Source organism: Doryrhamphus excisus, chromosome 21, assembly GCF_030265055.1.
Source record: "Doryrhamphus excisus isolate RoL2022-K1 chromosome 21, RoL_Dexc_1.0, whole genome shotgun sequence".
In the NCBI taxonomy this organism is placed as follows: Eukaryota; Metazoa; Chordata; class Actinopteri; order Syngnathiformes; family Syngnathidae; genus Doryrhamphus; species Doryrhamphus excisus.
Genome location: NC_080486.1, coordinates 11,580,853 through 11,603,751, shown reverse-complemented (window position 1 = coordinate 11,603,751; position 22,899 = coordinate 11,580,853). Strand labels below are relative to the sequence as shown.

The window sequence follows — 22,899 nt, the reverse complement described above, 5'->3', positions numbered from 1 at the left end:
AAAGTTCAGCGCATCACTCCCTAAAGAGGAAAAGCAACCGACGACTGCGGAGACATTTGTCAACATGTGCAGCGCAAAAACGTCTCCGCAGACGGATTTATGCTCCCGCGAGGAGGAGTGTGTGTGTGTGTGTGTGGTTTAATGCCGCCAGGATGTGGTGTCAAGGACCGCGGCGGCTGCGGCGGCGGGGCCACACACCTGCAGGATGCCATGTTTGGAAGCTGCGGCTCCGCCAGGAATCCGTGCATAAAGTTCATCCTTGTGCTACTTCGGAGGCCTAAGATTATGGTTTGGCCTCACAATGATCATCATAGGGTCGGATAACGGCGAGTTTTCTCTTACCGTTAAATGTCCCTCGTGGTGGTCGGGGAAGTGGATGAAGAGGTACTCGGTGGCCACCAGCTGCATGATGGAATCTCCCAGGAACTCCATCCTCTGGTTATGACCCCTGGATAAAACGGGACACATGGATAGAATATTTAAAAGAGCAAAAAAGTGCATTGGTACCCTCTGCACCAATGTGAGAACATTTCATTTCATGTAAATCAGGGGTCTCAAACACGCGGCCCACGGACACTAGTTTGAGGCCCCCGCCTTGATATGAAAGTTTAATGCAAGTTTGATATGGATGCTGTATGGTATCATGTACCCAGAAAAAAATTATCACGTTTAATTAATGTTCATGTTAAAGGTTAAATTACTGTTAATAGTTATCCTCCCTATCTGTGTGGAAGTGGTAAGTTTTTGGCTATTTAAGTTTCAAGGAAATAACTCGAAGGCTAACGTTTAGGTCGCTAGCTCTCTAGTTTGCGAGTTAGCATGTGTCTCGAGACCCCGCAGTTGCGCAATATGTTGTAAATAAAAATGTATAAATGTGACTATAGTCGTGTTTTGTCATGTCTACAGGGCTCTAATAATGCTTTGTGGTGTGGTGTCTAATATATGTGGTTTCTCAAGTTTTTATTATTTGCAGTTTTATTATTATTATTATATTTATTTATTACTGATTGATTTTTTTATTCTTGATTTGTTTATCTTATTTTGTGCAGAACAATAAAAATTAAGATATTTGAGAACAGTGGAATGTTTTATCAGAGCTTTTATTGTAGAAAATCGGAACCAAAACACTGAAAAAGTTTGTATATTTTTCTGTTTTTAATAAATTTTTTTTTTTTTTTTTTGGAAAACCTGATGCAGCCCAGCCTTGCCCAGACCCTAGCTCCAGTGGCCCCCAGGTAAATTGAGTTTGAGACCCCTGATGTAAATGCATCCCGACTTTGGAAAAAAAAAACAACACTAGACTAAGTGGGGGGTCCACACTATAGTTGCTGTGCTATTGGCCATCAGTTAAAGAGAATTCTAGATCAGCGTTGCAGATATGAGCTGTGGCGGGCAGCTATAACGGACGGAGGTACCATATGCACAGATCCAGCCGACTGATGTGTCGCATGACGGAACAGGATGCAGAGAAAGGAAGAGGAGGCGACCCATCGGAGAAACATGTCATGAGGTTATTGTCCACCTTGTTAGAATCATAAAAGCGCAGCTGAGCATCCGTCCGTCCGTCAGTCAGTCAACGAGCAGAGGCTGACATATTTGGTTTTGTTTGAACTACAAGGGGCAAGATTTGCTTCAACTTATGAATTATTACATAATTGCACCCGTTTCGTAAATACACACACGGTTATAATTAAGGCCGATAAAGTCCATTATTATTTCAAAACGTCGCCAAACTTATCCCCGGGGGCCCTGCATCGTTTTTTTAATTAAAAACAGGTCCAAATATAATTTGAGGGAGCTACTTGTGTATCATATCAGTCTCTGCTGAGTCACGTCGGCCACGGGGGACGTGCATAGGTTGATATTTGGTTTTTTTTTGTTGTTTTTGTCATTTTTATGTGCCAATACTCAATAAACAAAGTGTACATTAAAGAGAAAACATGTAAAACTGAAGCAGACTGCACATACTGTAAGTAGTATATATATATATATATATATATATATATATATATATATATATATATATATTATATATATGTCATCGACATTCAACCCCCCCATCAACTATTATGGCTCCAATCAGGGCAACAACAGCAGATCTGAGGCTGGTTTGGCAAAAAGGAAGCAGCACGTTTCACACCCAGTAAAAGAGGAGGCAAATCTTGAGGAGTGACGACTGGAAGCAAAAAGGGGGGCTGCGGGGGCGCAGGGGGGGTGAGGTCAGAGAGGAAAAGGCTTTTGCTGTGTGAACACTCGTCCTTTATTCACTCGCACAATGCAGCAGCAGCAGCGAGCTGGAGGGGAAGACGGGGAGTAAAGCATGGTGCTTCCACTTTGATCTGAAACACCTTCATCAGCCTGTGTGAAGAAGAAGAGGAAGAGGAAGAGAAAGAGGAGAAGGAGGAGGAGGGATGCTCGCTCCTCCTGCAAGAGAGAACTTCTCCATTTTAGGAAGCCAACTAAGGAAAAACTGCATACGGTTTCTTTCATGCTAAACTGTAGCAGAACTAACTCAAGGGCGAATAATCATAAACATGAATGGCAAACTTCTTTAAAAGAATATGGCGGCATGTTACAAAGCGGGGGTGCCTGATGATTTTATTCTAGTTTCTTTAATTTTTAATCACCATAGTTCCATCAGGGCTCGGGAGCCTTTTTATTTTGTGTATTTTTTTTTTTTTTTTTTACACCGAATACAACTAAATATGTGCATTTTTAAGCAACACCAACAATTTTAGAATGTAATAATTTTTTTAATTTAAATGAAACAAAAATAAGTAGCTGAATAAATTATTTTTAAAAATATTGTTATACAGAAAGTATCCAAAAATAATAAAAATACAGGGTCAGGCAAAAATAATCTTGACATTTGTAGGTTAAATAAAAGGCAAATAAAGTAAAGTAACAGGTGTTTTTTCAGCCATTTTTTTTCATATAATGCCGCTTTGCTTTGTTTCTTTATAATAGCATTGATTTTCGCTTCTTTTTTAGTTGCTGCCATGAATTGGATTTGTGGAAAACGTTTATCAAAACAAACAAATCAATAACTGCAACACAACAAGTGTTCCGTTTGCATTTCAATCTTGGTAGACATGATCCCGTACCAGCGACAAACACTATCTTGTTATGGGTTACCAATTTCAGAGCTACTGGATCTGCGTTGAAACCAAAATCAACCGGCCTACCGTACACTTTTTTGTTTATTTACTTTATTTGCGTTTTATTTAACCAACAAATGTGTGAGATTATTTTTGCCTGAATTTGTACTTCTTAGCAGTCTTCATCAGTCGAGTTTTTTGGATTAAAGTTCTTGATATCTCAGTGACTCCTGTAGGCTACCACACTATCCAGTATCTGAGAACCAGATGTGTCTACCCAGATTGTCACGACCTCTTGCTGTACCAGCCAGATCTGGTGCGTCACTGCCCCGTTTGGCTCCAATGCAGGTTGACTTTAAAATGTTAGGTCAAAGTAGATTTTTAATGATTTTGAAACGGTAATAAGGGTCTTTAGAGGGTTGCTTTTGGCTATCTGTTTAATTTCTTATAGGAAATACAAGGAACAGAAGTAATCTGCTCCAGGGTCAAGCTGTTGTAATCATAAACTTGATTAAGTGTACACACGTCTTCAATAACATGCACATTTAAAGGTCCTCCATTACACTAAAGTGACTTTTAACGACATTCAAACAATAATATTTATCCCTAGAGCGTCTGCCTTATGTAGTATTTGCTCCACTTTTGATGGTGCGTTTTTTTTCATGACGTCATGACAACGCCAGGCTTCACTACACATCTTCAAATATGAAACTCTGGCCTAAATCCATGAATCCAGAGGTTGCATCCCCGGCTGAATGCATTTCCACAAATAAAACTGTTGCTCAAGTGTTGCCAGGCGAGGTAGGAAGCCCAGCGCCTTGGGGCAAAGGGAGGGCCCCCCCCCCCCCGAGCCTCTCCACTGGGTTGTTTTCAAGGTCAGTGTGTCCTCTATATAAGGCGAGGGGGGGGCGGCAAAGGTCAGCCGGCATCCTGTCTCCTCATCTGTTGCCTACCTGATTGCCTGACCTCTCGCTGTCTTATCTCGCCTTCTTTTTTCTTCCTCCTCCTCACCATCGCTACAGCTTGACCCACTTCGGAGTCACCTTTAGTACTTGGGGGGGAAGGGGGGGCTCTTTCTCTGCGGCGGCTCGCAAGAAACTTGTTTCTCCTCAGCTAAACCTACCTACCAGTCAAAGAACATACATTACGGAAAAAATACTACTGAATATGAAGTACAATTTATGTTTGTGCAATAGAAATATGGCGTAAGTAAAGCTCAAACCTGTAATGGACCACACTGACCTCAAGATAAGGCGCCGGTGCACGAGTGCCAGACACACAGCATCTTCCACAAGTTACCGTCATGGCAGCCAAGCTAAGAAAGCAATTAGAGTGCAGCCTGCCAATAAGACTTCAGGTGTGGCGCTAGCGCTAATTTGCTTTGGCTGTCAAACTCACGATTTGCGCGGCGAGCGAGCTAAAGCATCCGTCGCCACACAAACAAGCGTGAACTGTCTCATTATCGTTTTCTAACAGGAACTGCAATCTATTCAAAGCGAGCGGGGTTGCGCTGCCGAGACACAATGATGTCTGTTGCCATTAAATCGCCACGGCCTCGCCGGGAAACATTAATTAACAGTGAATAATCAGAGCCATAATCTCTCCCAGACAGAATGTACGAGTGCGGTTTGCGAGCAAAACAAAGTGAAGCGCCGCCGTTCACTGACGGGCTTGAGAGAGAGAAGCGTCTGTCAAAGTAGATTACGACAAGGGCAGAAAATGGACAACGCAGAGAAGAAAAAAACATCATTTCCCGCCGCATGGCGCTGACCTCAAGTCGAAAAGAGAGATTGGTGTTTAACGCCAAGAACCGGTGACGAAGTGAGCTAATTGTCTGGAAGTCTGAGGTACACGTGGGGATCGCACTTACAGCGTCAGGTGGTTGAAGCCCACCGTCCTCAGCGTGAAGGCTCGAGCCAGCAGACGCACGTGCGTGAACAGCACCCCGATGGAGTCCTCGAAGCCGGTCAGTTTCTGCAGGACGGGCGACGTCTCGATGAGCTGCCTGTCTGTCTGTGGCTCCTGGACCTGCCGATCACACAGTGTGTACAGTACAGAACATGTTATTATGGTAATGGTTTAATTTCATTTGAACGTGCATCAGATTGCAATTGAATGCATCACATAATCAGTTCACAGTTCCACATGTCCGAAAGGAGTAGGAAGAAGCAAAGCTTATTAAATCCTACCCCTCCATCTGGTACTTTTACAATCAGTGACTGTTACATTTGTTCACTTCCTGCTTTCCTAACATATTTTAAGTTGTTTTTTTTGTCATGTACCGAAGTACGAGGTGATATGACCATACAATGACATAATGGGTACCATAGTAACTGTCAATATAGTTATATATTATATATATATTATATATATTTTTTTAATGACCATTTTGTTGCTGCCTACATCAGTATTGCTCGATTTCTATAGATTTCCTGTAGATTTCTGATATAGCACATCATGACTGGTTATATATTATATATATATATATATTAAATATATATTTTTTAATGACCATTTTGTTGCTGCCTACATCAGTATTGCTTGATTTATGTAGATTTTCTGTAGATTTCTGATATAGCACATCATGACTGGTTATATATTATATATATATATATTAAATATATATTTTTAATGACCATTTTGTTGCTGCCTACATCAGTATTGCTCAATTTCTGTAGATTTTCTGTAGATTTCGGATATCGCACATCATGACTGGTTATATATATATATATATATATATATTTTTTTTTTTTTTTTTTAATGACCATTTTGCTGCTGTCTCCATCAGTATTGCTTGATTTTGGTATCGGTACAGTTGACTACTCGAATTTTTTTCCCAAAAAATTTCTCAAAATTTTTCCAAGTAGGCAGACGGAGGAACACGGAAAAAAATGGCAGACGAGCAGGAGATCCTAGCAGCTGAATTAGAGAAACTGCAGTATTTATATGACAGTAACACAGTAGTGTGAGCACAAGTTGTGTTTTAAGTCAAGATATTTGTTGTTTATTTGATTTTGCCGTGTTTGGAAAGCACATTCTCCTTTCGGGTACAAGTCCCTGTGGTGGGAAGAATGACGAGCTGCAATTGCGGGCACTATTCAATATATGGCAGCGGACACGGCGTATAAAGTCACGCACGGATTTCCGTATAGTACAAGTATAAGTATAACCCAGCCTTTATGCTGCAGGGACTTTCAGGGACGTTCACAAGCTAGCAAGCTAATCCAAAAACTCCCCGCTTCCGCTGCGACAGTCAAGCGTCACTATTATTTCAACATTAAACTCGATTTCTATATTCATAACATACATCCTGTCATTCACGCAAGTTGCCAGCACCATCCAAGAGGTCCAGATGGTCTGAGCACTCAGACTCGTCCAAGAGCACACGGATCCTCAAGAGATCCTGGACCTGCCAATCATGCACAAATCCTACTTCCAGATAAGCGTTTGCTGTGGCATAAAAATAAACATTAAATGCTGACATGCAAGTACTCAGAATGTGACGTGATTGGACTTCCTGTACGAGGTTCTGGAACGCATCAGTCGTCCTTTGACTGCATTAAACTTCAATTTCTAGATAGATATTCACGTTCCATCTGTTCACACAAGATGAAAGTAGTATCTAAGAGGACCAAAAGGTCTTAAAATGACCACATTTACGTCCAGCGAGGGCACTCAAGACGCCTCAAAGAGCACACGGACAAAAAAAAAAAAAAAAAAAAGACTTCTTCAGTGCAGTAATTCCCTGTACGAGTGTCCTTAAATCAAACATGTGCCGCTTAGAGTGTGTTTTTTTTTTCCCTCCGCCTCAAAACAAACTCCAAAGATCGGCGGCAGATGGAATCTGGTACTCATTAAGTGTGAAGTCAAACAGTTCCCTTTTTCCTCTCGCCCAAACGAGCGACTCAAACGGTCCATTAATATCGCCGCTGCCTCGGTTACACTTTAGCGACGAGATCAGAGCCCTGATCAGGCTTTAAAAGAACGGTTTGTTGGACGGTTGTGGATTATTCTTTACCGTTTGCTGGAGGGGCCGCGGAGTCCGGCTAAAGCCAGAAAAGACAAGCGGTTCTTTCCTTTCAGCGTGATGAGTGCCCGTGCTCATTAAAAAAAAAGAAAGAAGTGGTACGCTAAGAAAATATGTATATGCATGTTTGTTTAATCAAGAGCCATCCTTATGGGCGCATTAATTAGGCTACGAGAGACATCTAATTGGTCTCAGCGTGGTACAACTGTGAGCTTGACCGAGACATCCTTTTGCGGAGGAACGTGGTACATTCCAGTGACCTTGTTAGTTTGCTTCATTAGGCCGCTCGCTGTAAAAGCCCCTCAGCAATCAACAATAAAGCAAAGCCCGCTCGCAGGTGACCACCTCTCTCGTCTTGCGGCGCTCTCGTTGTGGAAATTGCAAATAAACGACTCCCGCCTCCTTCCTGCTTTGCACGTGTTGAACCGGTGCAAAGAGCAGAGATGTATTTTTAAACTCAATATTTTAATTGGAATGCTGCCGGTAATATCACCATTCCATCTTAACGTCGTGTCTTATGAAACATTTCATTTTTTTTTTTTGCCTTCGCCGGCCCACTCCGTTAATTAAAGGAAGGCGTTTAAATGTCATGCATCTCAACTAACGACATCTGACGACTTCGGCACTCGTAGGCGCGAGCTGTCCTTCGGGGTAATGGTCAGCGGTGAGGCTTCAAACACAGTGGGGAGGAAGCGGAAAAGTGCAGTGAGAAGAAAAAAAAAATAATAATACAAATAAAAAAAAAACTGCTGCCATGTTTTCCGCACGTCCAAAAAGACTCGCTAAAACCAAAGCAGACGTTCGGAAAACAGAGCAGGTAAACGACGTGGCGGCTAATTATTCCGGAGCGCTGCAGGTGATGACGCGGAGGGGCGAACGTGTACAACATGAAGATGAGCGTGTCAAGCTCGCCGGGGCACGTCGGCGGCTAGGCTAATGTATGTGTGTATTCCAAAGACAAGGTGTTGCCGTAATTTCGCAATGCGCTGGTGAGCTGCCATCGCCGTGCACTCAAAGCTCATTAAGGCAGGACCTCCTTCACCTGTTTTATTCTTGGCGGGGTGGGGGTCGGGGGATACCTGCTCATCTGGTAGCAACAGTTCGGAACACGTTCGATGCTAAAAAACGCTTGCAGCAGTTGCAATTATTAAAGTCAGCTCTGCTTCTCAACTGTGTAGACGTGATGGACTTGAATGGACTTTTGTTAAAAGGAGCTTTTAAAATGATATTTAGTAAGTTTCATTTCATAAAATACTTCAAAATCTCGAGCTGTGTACGCGGCAAATCTGCATTTGTCTACTTTTGGCTGAAATTTGGCTTAGATTTGGCAACCTCCTCCCCCTTAATGACACCGACGATGTTGCAAATAGACCAGCTCTCTCAATCGGTTAAGTGCTGATGGATAGCAAACAGTAAAAAAAAAAATGGGAATTGGGTAAAATTGCAAGAATCAAGCATCAAAATTTTGCACTCTTTGCTACTTTGTTAGCTACCCTAGTCAACTATATATTTTACACGTAACAGTCCACCTGGTATTATTGTATCTGTAAAATTGTCATGCAATCTGCTATTATTATTTATTATTTTATATTTATATTTAAATATTAAAAAAATAATAAAATATTATAATATTACAATAAAATTAAAATAATAATTATTATATTATTATTATGTAAAATATGCAAATATAACAATAGATACAACAAATATAACAATAACAAACAAAAATTGGGCGGGCCGTATTCAAACACTTGGCGGGCCGGATGTGGCCCCCGGGCCGTAGTTTGCCCACCCCTGCTCTAGTCCAAACGGTTCAAACACAGCATCATGACTGCTTTTGTTATCAATTTGTTTTCAGTCCGAAACTCCCAGAATGCTAAGAATATGAAAAATACGTTATGTTGGAAATACACTACCACCATCCGTACCAGGCCTTAAGAGGACGTTTTTGCCTCCGTTAGTGCTTGCCATAAGCTATAAGGTCACGATACTATCAAAGTACAAAAGGCTGCTAGCGAAGAAGCGCCCGCCCACGAGGAAACCTCAGTCCCTCAACGAGCTGTGTGGTAATAATGATGATGTTGCTCTGAAGCAGCTAATGACTGCTCTCCTCACGCCAAAGAGCGGTCCGGGGGGCTGACCCCGGGGTGCTCCACCCCTGACCACAGAGCCCACACCTCCGGAGGAGCAACAGTAACATAAAATGAACGCAACCAAAACAACATCGGTGTTTGGGGATGAAAAACAAACAAGAGCAAGCCTGTTATTTTGGGCCAAAACACAAATATGCAAAGATGTATGTATGAACCCCATGCAGGGAGCAAAGAGAATAACGGCGCTTAAAAAGGGACCAGCCTCGGCAGAGAGACACAAAGAAACACTTGCTCCTCACGAGCACATCAGAGAGCAGGAAGCCTGGCGGTCCCTGTAGGGTCCGTGTGATCCGAGACTGTAATCCTGTTACAGCATCTTTGATGTCGTCTCCTAAATCCTAATTTCAAACAACACACTCTTGACATGTGCGGCGTTTCTGGGCGGATGATGCAAAGGAGAAGAACGGATGGATGAGATGTGAGATGTATATCGTCATCCAAATAAAAGCTAGCGGAGGTCAGCACGACCTTAGAAGCCATTTTTTTCTCCATCGCTGCAGATGCCATCTCTCTTTTGCATGCACATTATCGAGTATTTCCTTTGTCAACAAAGCAAAAGTAATGATATAAAATTGTGATGTAGCTAGGAGACCAGGGTTCAATTCCACCCTCGGGCGTCTCTGTGTGGAGTTTGTATGTTCTCACCGTGCGTGCGTGGGTTTTCTCCGGGTACTCCGGTTTCCTCCCACATTCCAAAAACATGCTAGGTTAATTAGCGACTCCAAATTGTCCATAGGTATGAATGTGAGTGTGAATGGTTGTTTGTCTATATGTGTATATAACAATAAAACAGTCACTAAAGTCATCATACAGCAACTTCACACTCAAATATACAAACACCAATATGAATTAAAAAAACTCACATACTGTATTGCATTTGAGCAACGCATTCATTGGGGTGCTGCAATGACGTTAGCCCCCTGTGATTTGGCTGGCCACCAGTACCCCGCCTCTCGCTTGTAGACAGCTGGGATAGGCTCCAGCACCCCTCGCGACCCTCGTGAGGATAAGCGGTAGAAAATGAATGAATGCATGTAGCATTCCGGTCTTTAGGTGGCAGTAATGACACAAAAACATGGAGACGTTACCTTATGTTACATTACCTGAATTACTACCTTTTGGGAGGGAGGAAACCGGAGTACCCGGAGAAAACCCACGCATGCACGGGTAGAACTCCACACACACAGAGATGGCCGAGGGTGGAATTGAACCCTGATCTCCTAGCTGTGAGGTCTGCGTGCTAACCACTCGACCGCTAGGTTAATTAGCGACTCCAAATTGTCCATAGGTATGAATGTGAGTGTGAATGGTTGTTTGTCTATATGTGCCCTGTGATTGGCTGGCCACCAGTCCAGGGTGTACCCTGCCTCTCGCCCAAAGACAGCTGGGATAGGCTCCAGCACCCCCGCGACCCTCAAAATGAATGAATGAATGAATGTGATGTACTCCAATGTAACCTTGTTAGAAAATAAAAAAACAGACAAGACAACCCACCTGCAGAGGGTGTGGCGGGTAGTTGAGCCAGACATCCCGCAGGTCCTGCTAAGAGAAGAGGATGAGATGTTAATACGTCAAATTATCAATCACATTCTCCAGTCGGCCAACTGGCAGCTCCTAGCTCCCGGCCCCCTGCAGGTGGCGGTGAAATATTAATGAAAGTAGTCAATACGTTTGAGTAAACGCTTCCTAGTCGGGGAGCCAAACGGAGCGCAAACAAATAGGTAAACTCGGCTGATGTTGCCTGCAGCATTTGAAAATCATTGTTTCTCTACACTTGTGAATTAAAAGCACACCAACCGGAAAAACGCCAATAACGCGCACACACACAAACTCAATGCACTCGGCAAACATAGAACTAAACGTTTTCTTAAATAACGCCTCTCTGGTTGTGTCAATCAAAAGTGAAAAATGAGCAGTGTATATATCAGAATATAAAAACAAAATGCAAGATGGAATTTTTGGTTTGGAATATTTGACTTAAAGTAGCACAAAAGCCGCCCCATGATAGAAGTACCCAAATGCTACGTGACCACATTTTAGGTCCGGACCACAGTACCAGAACACCGCACATTACAAAGACTCCAGGAGAGCTAAATGATATCAGCATTAACCTTCCTCTTGTGTTCGCTTTCTGGAACTATCTCTTATATTACCGGGTCGGTTTTGAGCCATGTATTAAATCAGCTATAAAATACACTAAAAACAATAAGTACTTCTCATGTCTTGGTTACCTTCTTAAGCTTCCTCATCCATGAAAATGTTGGTTTTAATACTTTTGGTGTGGGCATGTAGGCCTTTTTTTGTCACTATACCCCTCAATTTCAATAAAGTTATTTCATTTAAACTTAAAAAGCCAAAAACTTACCACTTCCACACGGATAGGGAGGATAACTATTAACAGTTATTTGACCTTTAACATGAACATTAATCAAACGTAATCATTTTTTCTGGGTACATGATACCATACAGCATTTTTATTTTTCTACACAAAATAAGATCAAAAATAAAGAAAATCAATCAATCAGTAATAAATAAATATAATAATATAATTAAAAATTAAGAAACAACATATAGTTGGTGGGTAGACAAATTATTTTTTTCAGATTAAAATGAACAAAGCATTATTAGAGCCCTGTAGACATGACAAAACACGACTATAGTCACATTTATACTCTTTTTATTTACAACATATTGCGCAACTGCGGGGTCTTGAGACACATGCTAACTCGCAAACTAGAGAGCTAGCGACCTAAACGGTAGCCTTCAAGTTATTTCCTTTAAACTTAAATAGCCAAAAACTTACCACTTCCACACGGATAGGGAGGATAACAATTAACAGTTATTTAACCTTTAACATGAACATTAATCAAACGTAATAATTTTTTCTGGGTACATGATATCATACAGCAACTAACATTAAACTTTCATATCAAGGCAGGGGGGCCTCAAACTAGTGTCCTGCGGGCCACATTTGGCCCACAGGCCGCATGTTTGAGACCCCTGGTTAAAACCATCGACGGTAACATGAGCTCGTAGACGTTAGCAACAGGAGCGCAACATTGAGTTGTAGGTGTGCCTAATGAAGTGGCAGCGTGGACTCAACGGCTAATGTTTCAATTATTCCCTAAGACGAGGCAGACAATGGCTAAGCCGGGATGGAGTGGGGATTTAAGAATAACATTTTTTTTTTTTTTAAGTTCCTCTCCCCCCCCCCCACACAAGACTGGGGTAATTACCAAGTGCAAATCTGCATCCGCCAAACGCGCCTCTACAGAGAAAACAAGAAATTTGAATGACGTCGTTAATGAACTAAAAGTAAAGTGAAAGTGGACGCCATGTTGAGGTGGGCCTCAATCAAAACGGAGGCTTTAATCAGCACCGACGGTTTCTGGGCTCAGTCGTGCAGAAGCGCACGGATCCAGCGGCAAGCGTGAATAGGCATCATCGTACTTGAGGGACCGAGGGCCAACCATGATGAGGACATAATGGTGCTCCTCTCTGACAAGGTCCGATGCTCCCTGACAAATTGGTCTCTGGCTGCACTCTGCCAATCAATCCATCAAATGTAGTAGTGCGGCGGAGGAGTCGATAGGAGATAGCCTCTCTGATCAATACCCACATAAAAGTCGGCCCCGAGGTCCGAAACCGAGTCTCCTGTCAGTAGATGATCAAGGTGAAAACTAATTTCAACCCTGCCCGTTTTTTTCCACGTGATCCGGAGCTCTGGCGACATCTTTGTGTGGGCGGGAAGAAGGAATGCATCAGGGAGACAATGGCGAGAGAATGCATGGCTCCCATCCACTTCATATTGCTCCAACCAAGGACACAGTGAAGAATGCACGTAGCCTCTTGCTGAAATATGGCAAATATATACTTTTTGTTGCCGAAAGGGCAAAGAACGCAGGAAGCACAAGTTGAGGTCAGCCGAGATTTCACTGCCAGTGGATGTTTTATTAAAAAGGCTATACAGTACACTTCATCCCCGACCGCACAGCCACGCGCACACGTTTAGAACTACATTTACTCACATTTGAAATGGAAACAATTTCCAAGTACAACATGTAATCAATTTATTTTACTCGGACGTCACGGTTAGTCAGCCATTTATCGCAACTAATCAATGCTTAATCTAGGCCAAGAATATGTTATGTTCATTTTCTACCGCTTATCCGGGGGAGGTGCTGGAGCCTATCCCAGCTGTCTTGGGGCGAGAGGCGGGGTACACCCTGGACTGGTGGCCAGCCAATCACAGGGCACATATAGACAAACAACCATTCACACTCACATTCATACCTATGGAGTCGCCAATTAAGAATGTTACATTTGCATTAGAGTGCATGTGTTGACTACGACGACAACGACAACACAGCTATAATTCATTCATGTTGGAAAAACTAGAGCTAGATAGAGAGAGAGATGGAGAGAGATAGAGATGGAGAGAGAGATGGAGAGAGAGATGGAGATAGAGATGGACGGGGAGAGATGGAGGGAGAGAGATGGAGGGAGAGAGATGGAGGGAGAGAGATGGAGGGAGAGAGATGGACGGAGAGATGGAGGGAGAGATGGAGGAAGAGATGGGAAAGATGGAGGGAGAGATGAGAAAGATGGAGGGAGAGATGGAGGGAGAGATGGAGGGAGAGATGGAGGGAGAGATGGAGGGAGAGATGGAGGGAGAGATGGAGGGAGAGATGGAGGGAGAGATGAGAGAGATGGAGGGAGAGATGAGAGAGATGGAGGGAGAGATGGAGGGAGAGATGGAGGGAGAGATGGAGGGAGAGATGGAGGGAGAGATGGAGGGAGAGATGGAGGGAGAGATGGATAGATGGAGAGATGGATAGATGGATAGATGGATAGATGGATAGATGGATAGATGGATAGATAGCTTTCTTGTCATTGCACAATAACGCAGCAGTGAAACTGCCAACTTAATATTGTTGCCTGGCTCCTGTATAATAATCATAAATAATAATAATAATAATAATAATGTGGTGAATAAATAGATGACATCAAATATGAACAGCGTAAACAGTAAATTGCACAAATAATTTCAATAATTTTGACTAAATAATGAATTGTATTGTGTGTTTTCATTTGATACGTTTGCTTTTCCTTAGTTTCAAACATTGGTACATGCGATTAGTAGTAGATGATTCTGAGGTCTGGTGGGCTCAGAAAGGTTGCGGACCACTTCGTTTATGAATCACTACCATGCTGCCGAACTGGCGGTACGTATGGCATAAAGTATAATATCACAGTGGTAGTCCATTGATAATAATTTGGATGAGTCTTGTTTATATACTCCATTACACGTTTTACAACAACTACAAAAAAAAAAAAGCAAGATCTGCATTTATTGCAAAGGAAGCGTCATGGCACCCATTCTCTGTTGTCAAAGAAAACTTTCCATGTGGGAGTCTGAGTTAATAAAAGTATGAAGATTAGCCAATGGGCATTAAAAAAAAAAAAAAGTGAATTCATCAGGATGATGATTGCTCCTCCACAGAGGGACTTCCCTGAGGACAGCATGGTGGCATTAACATCATCTCTCTGCAATATCACACTATTACTGCAGTTGGGATGGAGTGATGGAGAGATGGAGCGATGGAGCGATGGAGAGATGGAGCGATGGAGCGATGGAGCGATGGAGCATCCCCCCCCCCCCCCGCCCTGAAGAAGAGGCTGTCAGTCTCTCGCTCTCCATCTCTCTCTCTTCTGAGGCTTTAATAACCTCCACTGTGCAGTCATTAGCAAATTAGCATCTCTCACTTCTGCTGGGTTTTTTTTTTCCCTTTTAGCGTGCAATGAAGCTCAATTTGGTCGTGACTGTTAGGAAACAAAAAAGGTGATGTGCTGAAAGGGAAAAAAAAATGAAAAATTCATGTGCTCCATTTGTGATCTAGAGTGAGGATAGTAATCGGCCATAGTCAGGTGCCGACAAACAAACCCACAGCATTTGGCTAGCAATAGTGCAAAGGGGAAGCCGCAGCTTGAAAACCCTAGTATCCTATTCTCTCTAACCACGGTGGGATTGTTGCGCTGCATAAGCGAGGTCTCTCTGAGCTCGGGTGCTAGAAGACAGTCATTTATTATATAATTGAATATGTTTTAAATGTTAATTCGTAGCGACTGTCATGCCCCCCCCAAGGAGCCAACGTTACAGTCGACGGCAACGAGACGGCTTTGTGACAACTACGGTATATGCTGCTCCTGTATTGATTCAGTAATGTGGAAAGAGATCGTGAGCTTGGGGAACTTGTTGGTCTTGAGTTTTATAGTCTAGTAAAGCAGTTTTTTCCCCTCTTTGTGATGTTTTTTTTTTATTATTATTACAGAGCGGCTCATAGTACGGAAAACGGGGTAATTTATGTTTTAATTTGAGAATTGTATTGTATATGTTTTATTGGAAAAATGATTAAAGCCGTTTACACAAATAAGCAGTTGCCTTAGGCGCGTACCATTCAGCAATTAGGGAATTAAAGAGTAAGCGAAATGGCACGCTTTTACGATTTTTGACTTGAGAAAAAAGGTAAGAGGCAATGGGAGGGTTCCGGTTGGGGGCGGGGGGGGACCAGCCATGTGTGAGCCAGTGTTGTTACGAGACAAAAGAGGAGGATATGGGTCTGGTCAGCCAGGTGTGAATGAACCAAACTGACAAATGGAACTTCTCTCAGGGTCTAATGGGGGGGAGAGGTAGACTATTTCGCTACTCTATTGCATACCATTACGTTGGTAATGAGGCCCACTCGGATTCGAGCGCTTCCACTGAGCATAGAAATGTATCTTCCACACCCACAATACCACCCGGCCGCTTTGGTTGTCTGCTCGGTGTGTCCATCTGTCTCCTCTCGGCTTTGTGCAGCAGAGCGGCCATCAGGAGGATTCAGCATGGGGGGGGTTACAAGTCAAGCTATTTCGATCCTCAAGCTGCACGCGTGCAAACTTTCAAAGTACGGCACAACTTCGGCACAACGCGGCTCGTAGTTCTGTAGCGGTGTTACCTACGTGGAGTCCCCCAAGGTACCATCTTAAGTCCCCACTTTATGGCATTGCTGAATATCATGATATACATATTTGCATGATTCACTTTTCATTTAATCTTGTTTGAGTGCATGTTTCACCTCTTTAAATTCTGACGGCTTTTGTACGGGATAAAAAAAAATCCCCTCTAAGGACAATTTAATAAGACAGTTTTGTCAGCATAATGAAACTATTTAAAAACGGCTTTTTCTCCTGTAAACCCCGCGCTAATCCCCATCGGAATAAAATAAAAAAAAAAAAGGCTCCCATTTAAAAGGATTACCTTCCTGAAGGTGTCAAGAAAAGTTGAACAAATAATCTAAATGGTAGAGATTGAGGAAGTATGTTTGCTCACTGGTAACTTTAATTTTATATTTAAATATTTTATATTTAAATATTTTACATTTTATTATTATTGTTATTATGTCCCTTTTTTCAGGAGCACTTTGTAAACAACAGACCACATCAAATAACAAAATTGATAAAACCATCAAAAGGTTGGCTCAAGCCACGATGCCAGTTCGTATGTTGAGTTTAAATGAAATACTTTGGAAAGAACGGACGGGCCGTATTCAAACACTTGGCGGGCCGGATGTGGCCCCCGGGCCGTAGTTTGCCCACCCCTGATCTACCATCTATCCTTCTACTCTATTTTTTATTTTCTTATTTATTATTTTATTACCCAACCGGTCGAGACAGACGGCCGCCCCCCATGGAGCCTGGGTTCTGTCAAAGGATTTTTCCTTGCCTCCGTCGCCCAATGCTTGCTCTTCATGAGGTAACTGCTGTTGTGATTTGACGCTATATAAATAAAGTTGAATTGAAATGACTTTAGAAAAGTTAACGTGCTCAGAGTCGGTGTTCCTTTTTATGTTGCTACGTGAAATCAATGCACCCAGGAAGGAGGTTCTGGTTCATATTAGCTTATATTCATTCATTTATATTAGTTTATATTCATGTCTCACATAAGGATTGAGGATGATGTGCAGTTTTCTTTAAATCCTTCCAGTCATCTTTTAGCAGGTCTGAGTTTTTGGAGAATGATCCATAATTAATGATCATCTTGCCCAGCAGTTTTGTGCGGCGAGACGTACAAATATGTAGTTTTAAAAAAAAAAATGTGCTTTTAATCTTGATGAATCAAAGATCTTCAGGTCCGGACCGCCTGGTGTCCCTGTCGGGTACGTGTGGGAGACTTGCTGTACGTCTTTTTAATTGACTCATAACATGGCGGGGCCCGAGATAAATGCAAATACAAAAGCATTCATCAATTATTTATGGACGCTTCTACGTCTGACCCCCCACCAACCACATTTACACTTCATCTATCTTCACATCTGCAGCTTTAACTTATTCTTCGTCTTTCAGTCCCGCTGCTTTATTTTGGCGAACCGGAGAACAACAAGCACATCGCCGAAGGAACCGTGTATAAAGGGAACGCACAATGCTATGTGTGCTAGCACAGACAGAAACACGGTGCTTGGGGGTGAAACTAAGGCCGCCATGGTACGACATAATGGCGGGACCTCGGCGCTAACCACTAGATCACCGTGCAACCTAGTAATGCCGTGTAGTTATTTCTCAAATTCAGTTATTCAGTTATACAAATGGTAATCCGTGATAATCCGTTATCGGATGGAGCAGATCGGAGCATCGGTGTAGCCTTTTTCCTGGTCGTTAAGCTAGCGCTACAGGCCACGTCTACATAATCCACACTGCTGCTTTATATCGTATATTAATCTTGTTCGCCTCACTGTGAGTCTTTCCTAACAGTGGTACATTTTAGCTGGATTATCACTTGTTAAAGATTATTACCAATGACACATTTTCCGAGGGGAAAAACAGCCTATTTTCTGATTTTTTTTTTTATTATTATTTTTGACCAAAAACCCACACATTTCTGGGTTATGAATGCTGCATTCTGAGTGCGTGGGGATCCACAGTATTATCCTTTGCAAAGACTGAATTTTGGATACAGTGCTTGCAAATAATCTGATTGGATTATGCAAGTGGTCATCATATTAGCCTCTCTCTGTGTCTCCCCCCCCTCTCTCTTTGCTTTTTTACATCCAAGAACATCAGTAGCTGAATCAAACATTAAATATGCAAATGTGAGCATGTTTCATGTCTGGATGTACTGCTTAAAATAATAAGAGCAGACGTTTTCGACTGTGAAGGCGCGTTCTCGCAAATCACAACGCTCGTGGCCAACTTTCATCTTCCTGTGAAGTTTTTTTTTTTTTTTTTTTTATTTGATAGTCTCGCTGTGGATTTTTGCTTTTGACGACGACCAGAGTAAATTATATGCAACAAAAAGATGAGCTTGATTAATAACGACGGAAAACAAACACGGCTGACAAAATACACACACACACACACACACACACACACACACACAGAGCCATGGTCCCCAACCTTTTAGAGCCTTGTATACCAAATATAAATAAATAAAATGAGAGAGAGAGAAGTGCAGTAAAGAGCACATAGTAATCTAATGCTGTCATGTAGTATTGTGTAAAACAGAGAAAAGCCAAATATCAAGTGAAAACACTGCACCCAACACACAAACCCAACACTGAGTCACCATTTCTACCAGCCTGGAGTTTGTTTTCCCAGAGAGGGAATGACGATGATGATGATAAGTGCGTGGGTTTTGATGTGCGCGGGTTGCCAGGTGAAACGGGAGTCTTGTTTTGGTGTTGGTAAGCTAAGTCTTAACACAAGTACTTGGGACAGGTTACGGGCGACATCCTCTTCAAAGCCATTGTTTAACTTTAATCACAAACATGACGGAACGGAGACCTTCTCAAAAAAGGGATTTGGCACAAACGGAAGCCACTGAACCGTATTTTAGTTTGACTCCGACGTCACCGAGTAATTGTAAGCACATTGCTTCCAAAAGGGAGTTACATTTAAATACTTTGAATTTTTTTTTTTCTATTGCGTCTGAATGTTTTTTTGTGGCCCCGCCTGCTTTCAGTGAGGAGTACAGAGGTTAAAAATTACCTGGCCGTTGAAGAGGAGCCTTCCGAAGAGCTGCCTGGCCTCCTCCAAGCCGCCCTCCAAATACACAGCACCTGCACAAGACACGAGCAAACAAGACTTAATTAAAAGCAGCTTAGCGTGTGCATGTGTATATTCTGGAAATATTGTTTTCATCAGGAAATTTTCATTATAATTGGTTTTTAAAGGGGACCTATTAAGACTTTGTATTGAGTTGTGGACTCCTATAGAGCAGGTACACACAATAACTAGCACAGATAGCGTTCCAGTTCTTCCAGAATCTGCACCTATTCCGCTGCATAGTGGCCCATGTGGACGAAACAGTCCAGTGTGAAATGCAGTTGACAGTTTAAAATAATTTTGTTAGTCGGGAATCAGGAACTCCGACCACTTTTGCCTGATGGTGGCGTCTTTAGGAATTGTAATCAAATGTGGATTACCTTTCGAGGCATTGCTAGCGCATTGCTAGCGCATTGCTAGCGCATTGCTAGCGCATTGCTAGCGCATTGCTAGCGCATTGCTAGCGCATTGCTAGCGCATTGCTAGCGCATTGCTAGCGCATTGCTAGCGCATTGCTAGCGCATTGCTAGCGCATTGCTAGCGCATTGCTAGCGCATTGCTAGCGCATTGCTAGCGCATTGCTAGCGCATTGCTAGCGCATTGCTAGCGCATTGCTAGCAAAAGCAAAGCAGCTCTTGGGGGAGGGCAAAGAATTTATATAGAAGGAAGTCCGTCCCTCTGTGACATCACAAAGGAACGGTTTTACCACACCTTTTGAAACCAAGCGTTTTCAACCATCAAAAACTTCTTTCAGGGCTCACTTCTAAATGTGCAAAAGTCATTATATGAAACTTTGGCATCGTTTAACTAACTAACTATAACTGCTATAAAAAATTATAATAAAATAAGCATTTGTGCATTTTTTTGGAGGCAAAAAACAAACAAACCGCAGCATATATTACTTGGATTTTTCCAACAAACTATAAAAGTCAGAGCAAATATTGAAGGGGGGGGGGTGTTGTTTATCGGCGCAGCAGAGACGTTTTAATGCAAGCAGTGCATATCCAAGCACAACAAAAATCTGAGGAACAGAGAATAAATTGGACAAAGGGTTGGTCTACAATGAGGCACGGCTGCTGGCAGGGTGAATATAACAAATGCATCTATCTCTGCGGTGATGATTTGCAGCATCTGGCTTATTTTTTTTATTTTTTATTTTTTCTAACAAGTCAGCTCCCCTTCGCCGTGTTTTGTTCTTTTACTTCAACTTACTCCAACTATCAGAGTGCCTTTAAGCGGCGCGGCAACTTCCAAGCATCACACTTAGGGCGGCTCATTCAATTTAGAAAGCAATAACCACCTGGCAAATTGGGTATACAATCATGCAGCGGTTTTTATTACGTGCATAAATGAGGCGCGGGGAAAATGGGTGCGCGAGTGCGGTCGCGAGTGGGAAGGCGCGCGCCGGGCTTCCATGGAAGACATCAAAAACATATGAGGGATTCATCATCTGGGGAGGAAAAGTGCTTTCAGATGGCTAACAGGCCATTTGCACACCGACGCAGCCTCTGTGAAGACGCGGCGACATCAACGGGAACCATAAAGAAATAGAAATAAATGACAAACACACCCGCTCTGTCTGCAGTGTCCTTCACAAATAAACTTACCGTAACCCCAAACGTTGGTGAAATGTGATTAAATTACCGTCTCACTGGTAGGATCGAGTTCGCTCTTTGTGTACAGGAAAATCTCAGCAGGACATTTTTAATGCCCGGTTATTTCTCACTATGTGTCATTTGTAAAGAAGGCAAAAGGTCCGCTTTTTTTTGCAATATGAAGAGTAATATGGTTCCTTTTTCTTGCTGTTTTATTGGCCCACGGCGTATTCTAAAAATACCTAGCAAAAATGGAAAAAGCAGCAGTAATTTTACCAAAAAAAAGTCAAAATATTATTATATAGGAAAAATTTTTGTTTGATAAATTCAAGTGGTTAGCGCGCAGACCTCACAGCTCGGAGACCAGGGTTCAATTCCACCCTCGGCCATCTCTGTGTGGAGTTTGCATGTTCTCCCCGTGCATGCGTGGGTTTTCTCCAGGTACTCCGGTTTTCTCCCACATTCCAAAAACATGCTAGGTTAATTGGCGAGACCAAATTGTCCATAGGTATGAATGTGAGTGTGAATGGTTGTTTGTCTATATGTGCCCTGTGATTGGCTGGCCACCAGTCCAGGGTGTACCCCACCTCTCGCCCGAAGACAGCTGGGATAGGCTCCCTCTCACATTCCAAAAACATGCTAGGTTAATTGGCGAGACCAAATTGTCCATAGGTATGAATGTGAGTGTGAATGGTTGTTTGTCTATATGTGCCCTGTGATTGGCTGGCCACCAGTCCAGGCTGTACCCCACCTCTCGCCCGAAGACAGCTGGGATAGGCTCCCTCTCACATTCCAAAAACATGCTAGGTTAATTAGCGACTCCAAATTGTCCATAGGTATGAATGTGAGTGTGAATGGTTGTTTGTCTATATGTGCCCTGTGATTGGCTGGCGACCAGCCTCGCCCGAAGACAGCTGGGATAGGCTCCCTCCCACATTCCAAAAACATGCTAGGTTAATTAGCGACTCCAAATTGCCCATAAGTATGAATGCGAGTGTGAATGGTCGTTTGTCTATATGTGCCCTGTGATTGGCTGGCCACCAGTCCAGGGTGTACCCCGCCTCTCGCCCTGAAGACAGCTGGGATAGGCTCCAGCAAAAACTTCAGGCTTCGCTACACATCATAAAATAAATCCCATTGCTATGTTCTCTGTCCATTTTACATAAAAGACACAGTGTTAGATATGTTTGTATTGCTAACAGTTACTGTAAGTACGATACGGAGAAGTAAGTCCGCATCCATGACTCCCCAATTCCGGTATTCAGGATTACGCTAAATAAAATGGCCGTCCAGTCAGACAATAGCGAGGGTGCCATCTGTTGCTTTGGCTTGCACTTCACATTCTGTCCAATTTCCATGTGGACACACATTAGTGTTGACTGAGAGCAACCCAGAAGATATTCTTTTTCCAAAAATACTCCAAAGTTGAACTCCTTTCAGATGTGCACCTCAACAGAAGGCCTGCTTTAATTTTGGCACAACGTGGCCGGGTGGACCACATGAAGGTCTCCAGAGAGGAGTGGTTCTTCCCGGGGTGTTCTCCACTAAGTATCAGCGCCGGATTTGTGGTTTGTGCAGCATGTGGACCAGACTTTGAGATGCTGCTATGTGACAGATGTTGCCTCTGGAGACCAGCTGTGAGACCACATTTCGATGGTTTTTAAGTACCACTCGTGATACGCTTGTGCGTGTGTGCCGAGACTGAATTCGGGATGGGGGGAGGCTGATGTTATTTGATGACGCGGCACATTTGGAAAGCTCTCAAACGCGGGGCGTCAAGTTGTAGAAACCAAACTTTTCGCCTCTGATTACATTTTTGAAACTTCTCCCATGAAGGGGAAGAAGAAGGTGGGAGAAAAAGCAGAAGAGCCTCGCGGGTAAAAAGGTATTAAAAATCTCAAAGCAACACCTTTTGGTGTCAATCAAAGGGCCTTTGGATGAAGAAA

At 42.8% G+C, this 22,899-nt stretch overlaps 1 protein-coding gene across 3 annotated transcripts in view; it reads right to left on the bottom strand.

Moving 5' to 3' along the window:
- Positions 1-22,899, bottom strand: part of drosha (drosha ribonuclease III) — a 180,891-nt gene that overhangs the window by 18,114 nt on the left and 139,878 nt on the right. For 2 of the 3 annotated variants that reach the window (XM_058059587.1, XM_058059589.1), the window contains exons 34-37: positions 19,302-19,372; positions 10,773-10,820; positions 4,969-5,126; positions 343-448 (exon numbers count right to left, since the gene is read on the bottom strand). In XM_058059587.1, coding sequence (XP_057915570.1) covers positions 343-448; positions 4,969-5,126; positions 10,773-10,820; positions 19,302-19,372 — 383 coding nt within the window. The remainder of the gene's footprint in view (positions 1-342; positions 449-4,968; positions 5,127-10,772; positions 10,821-19,301; positions 19,373-22,899) is intronic. The other variant, XM_058059588.1, reaches the window with a different exon arrangement.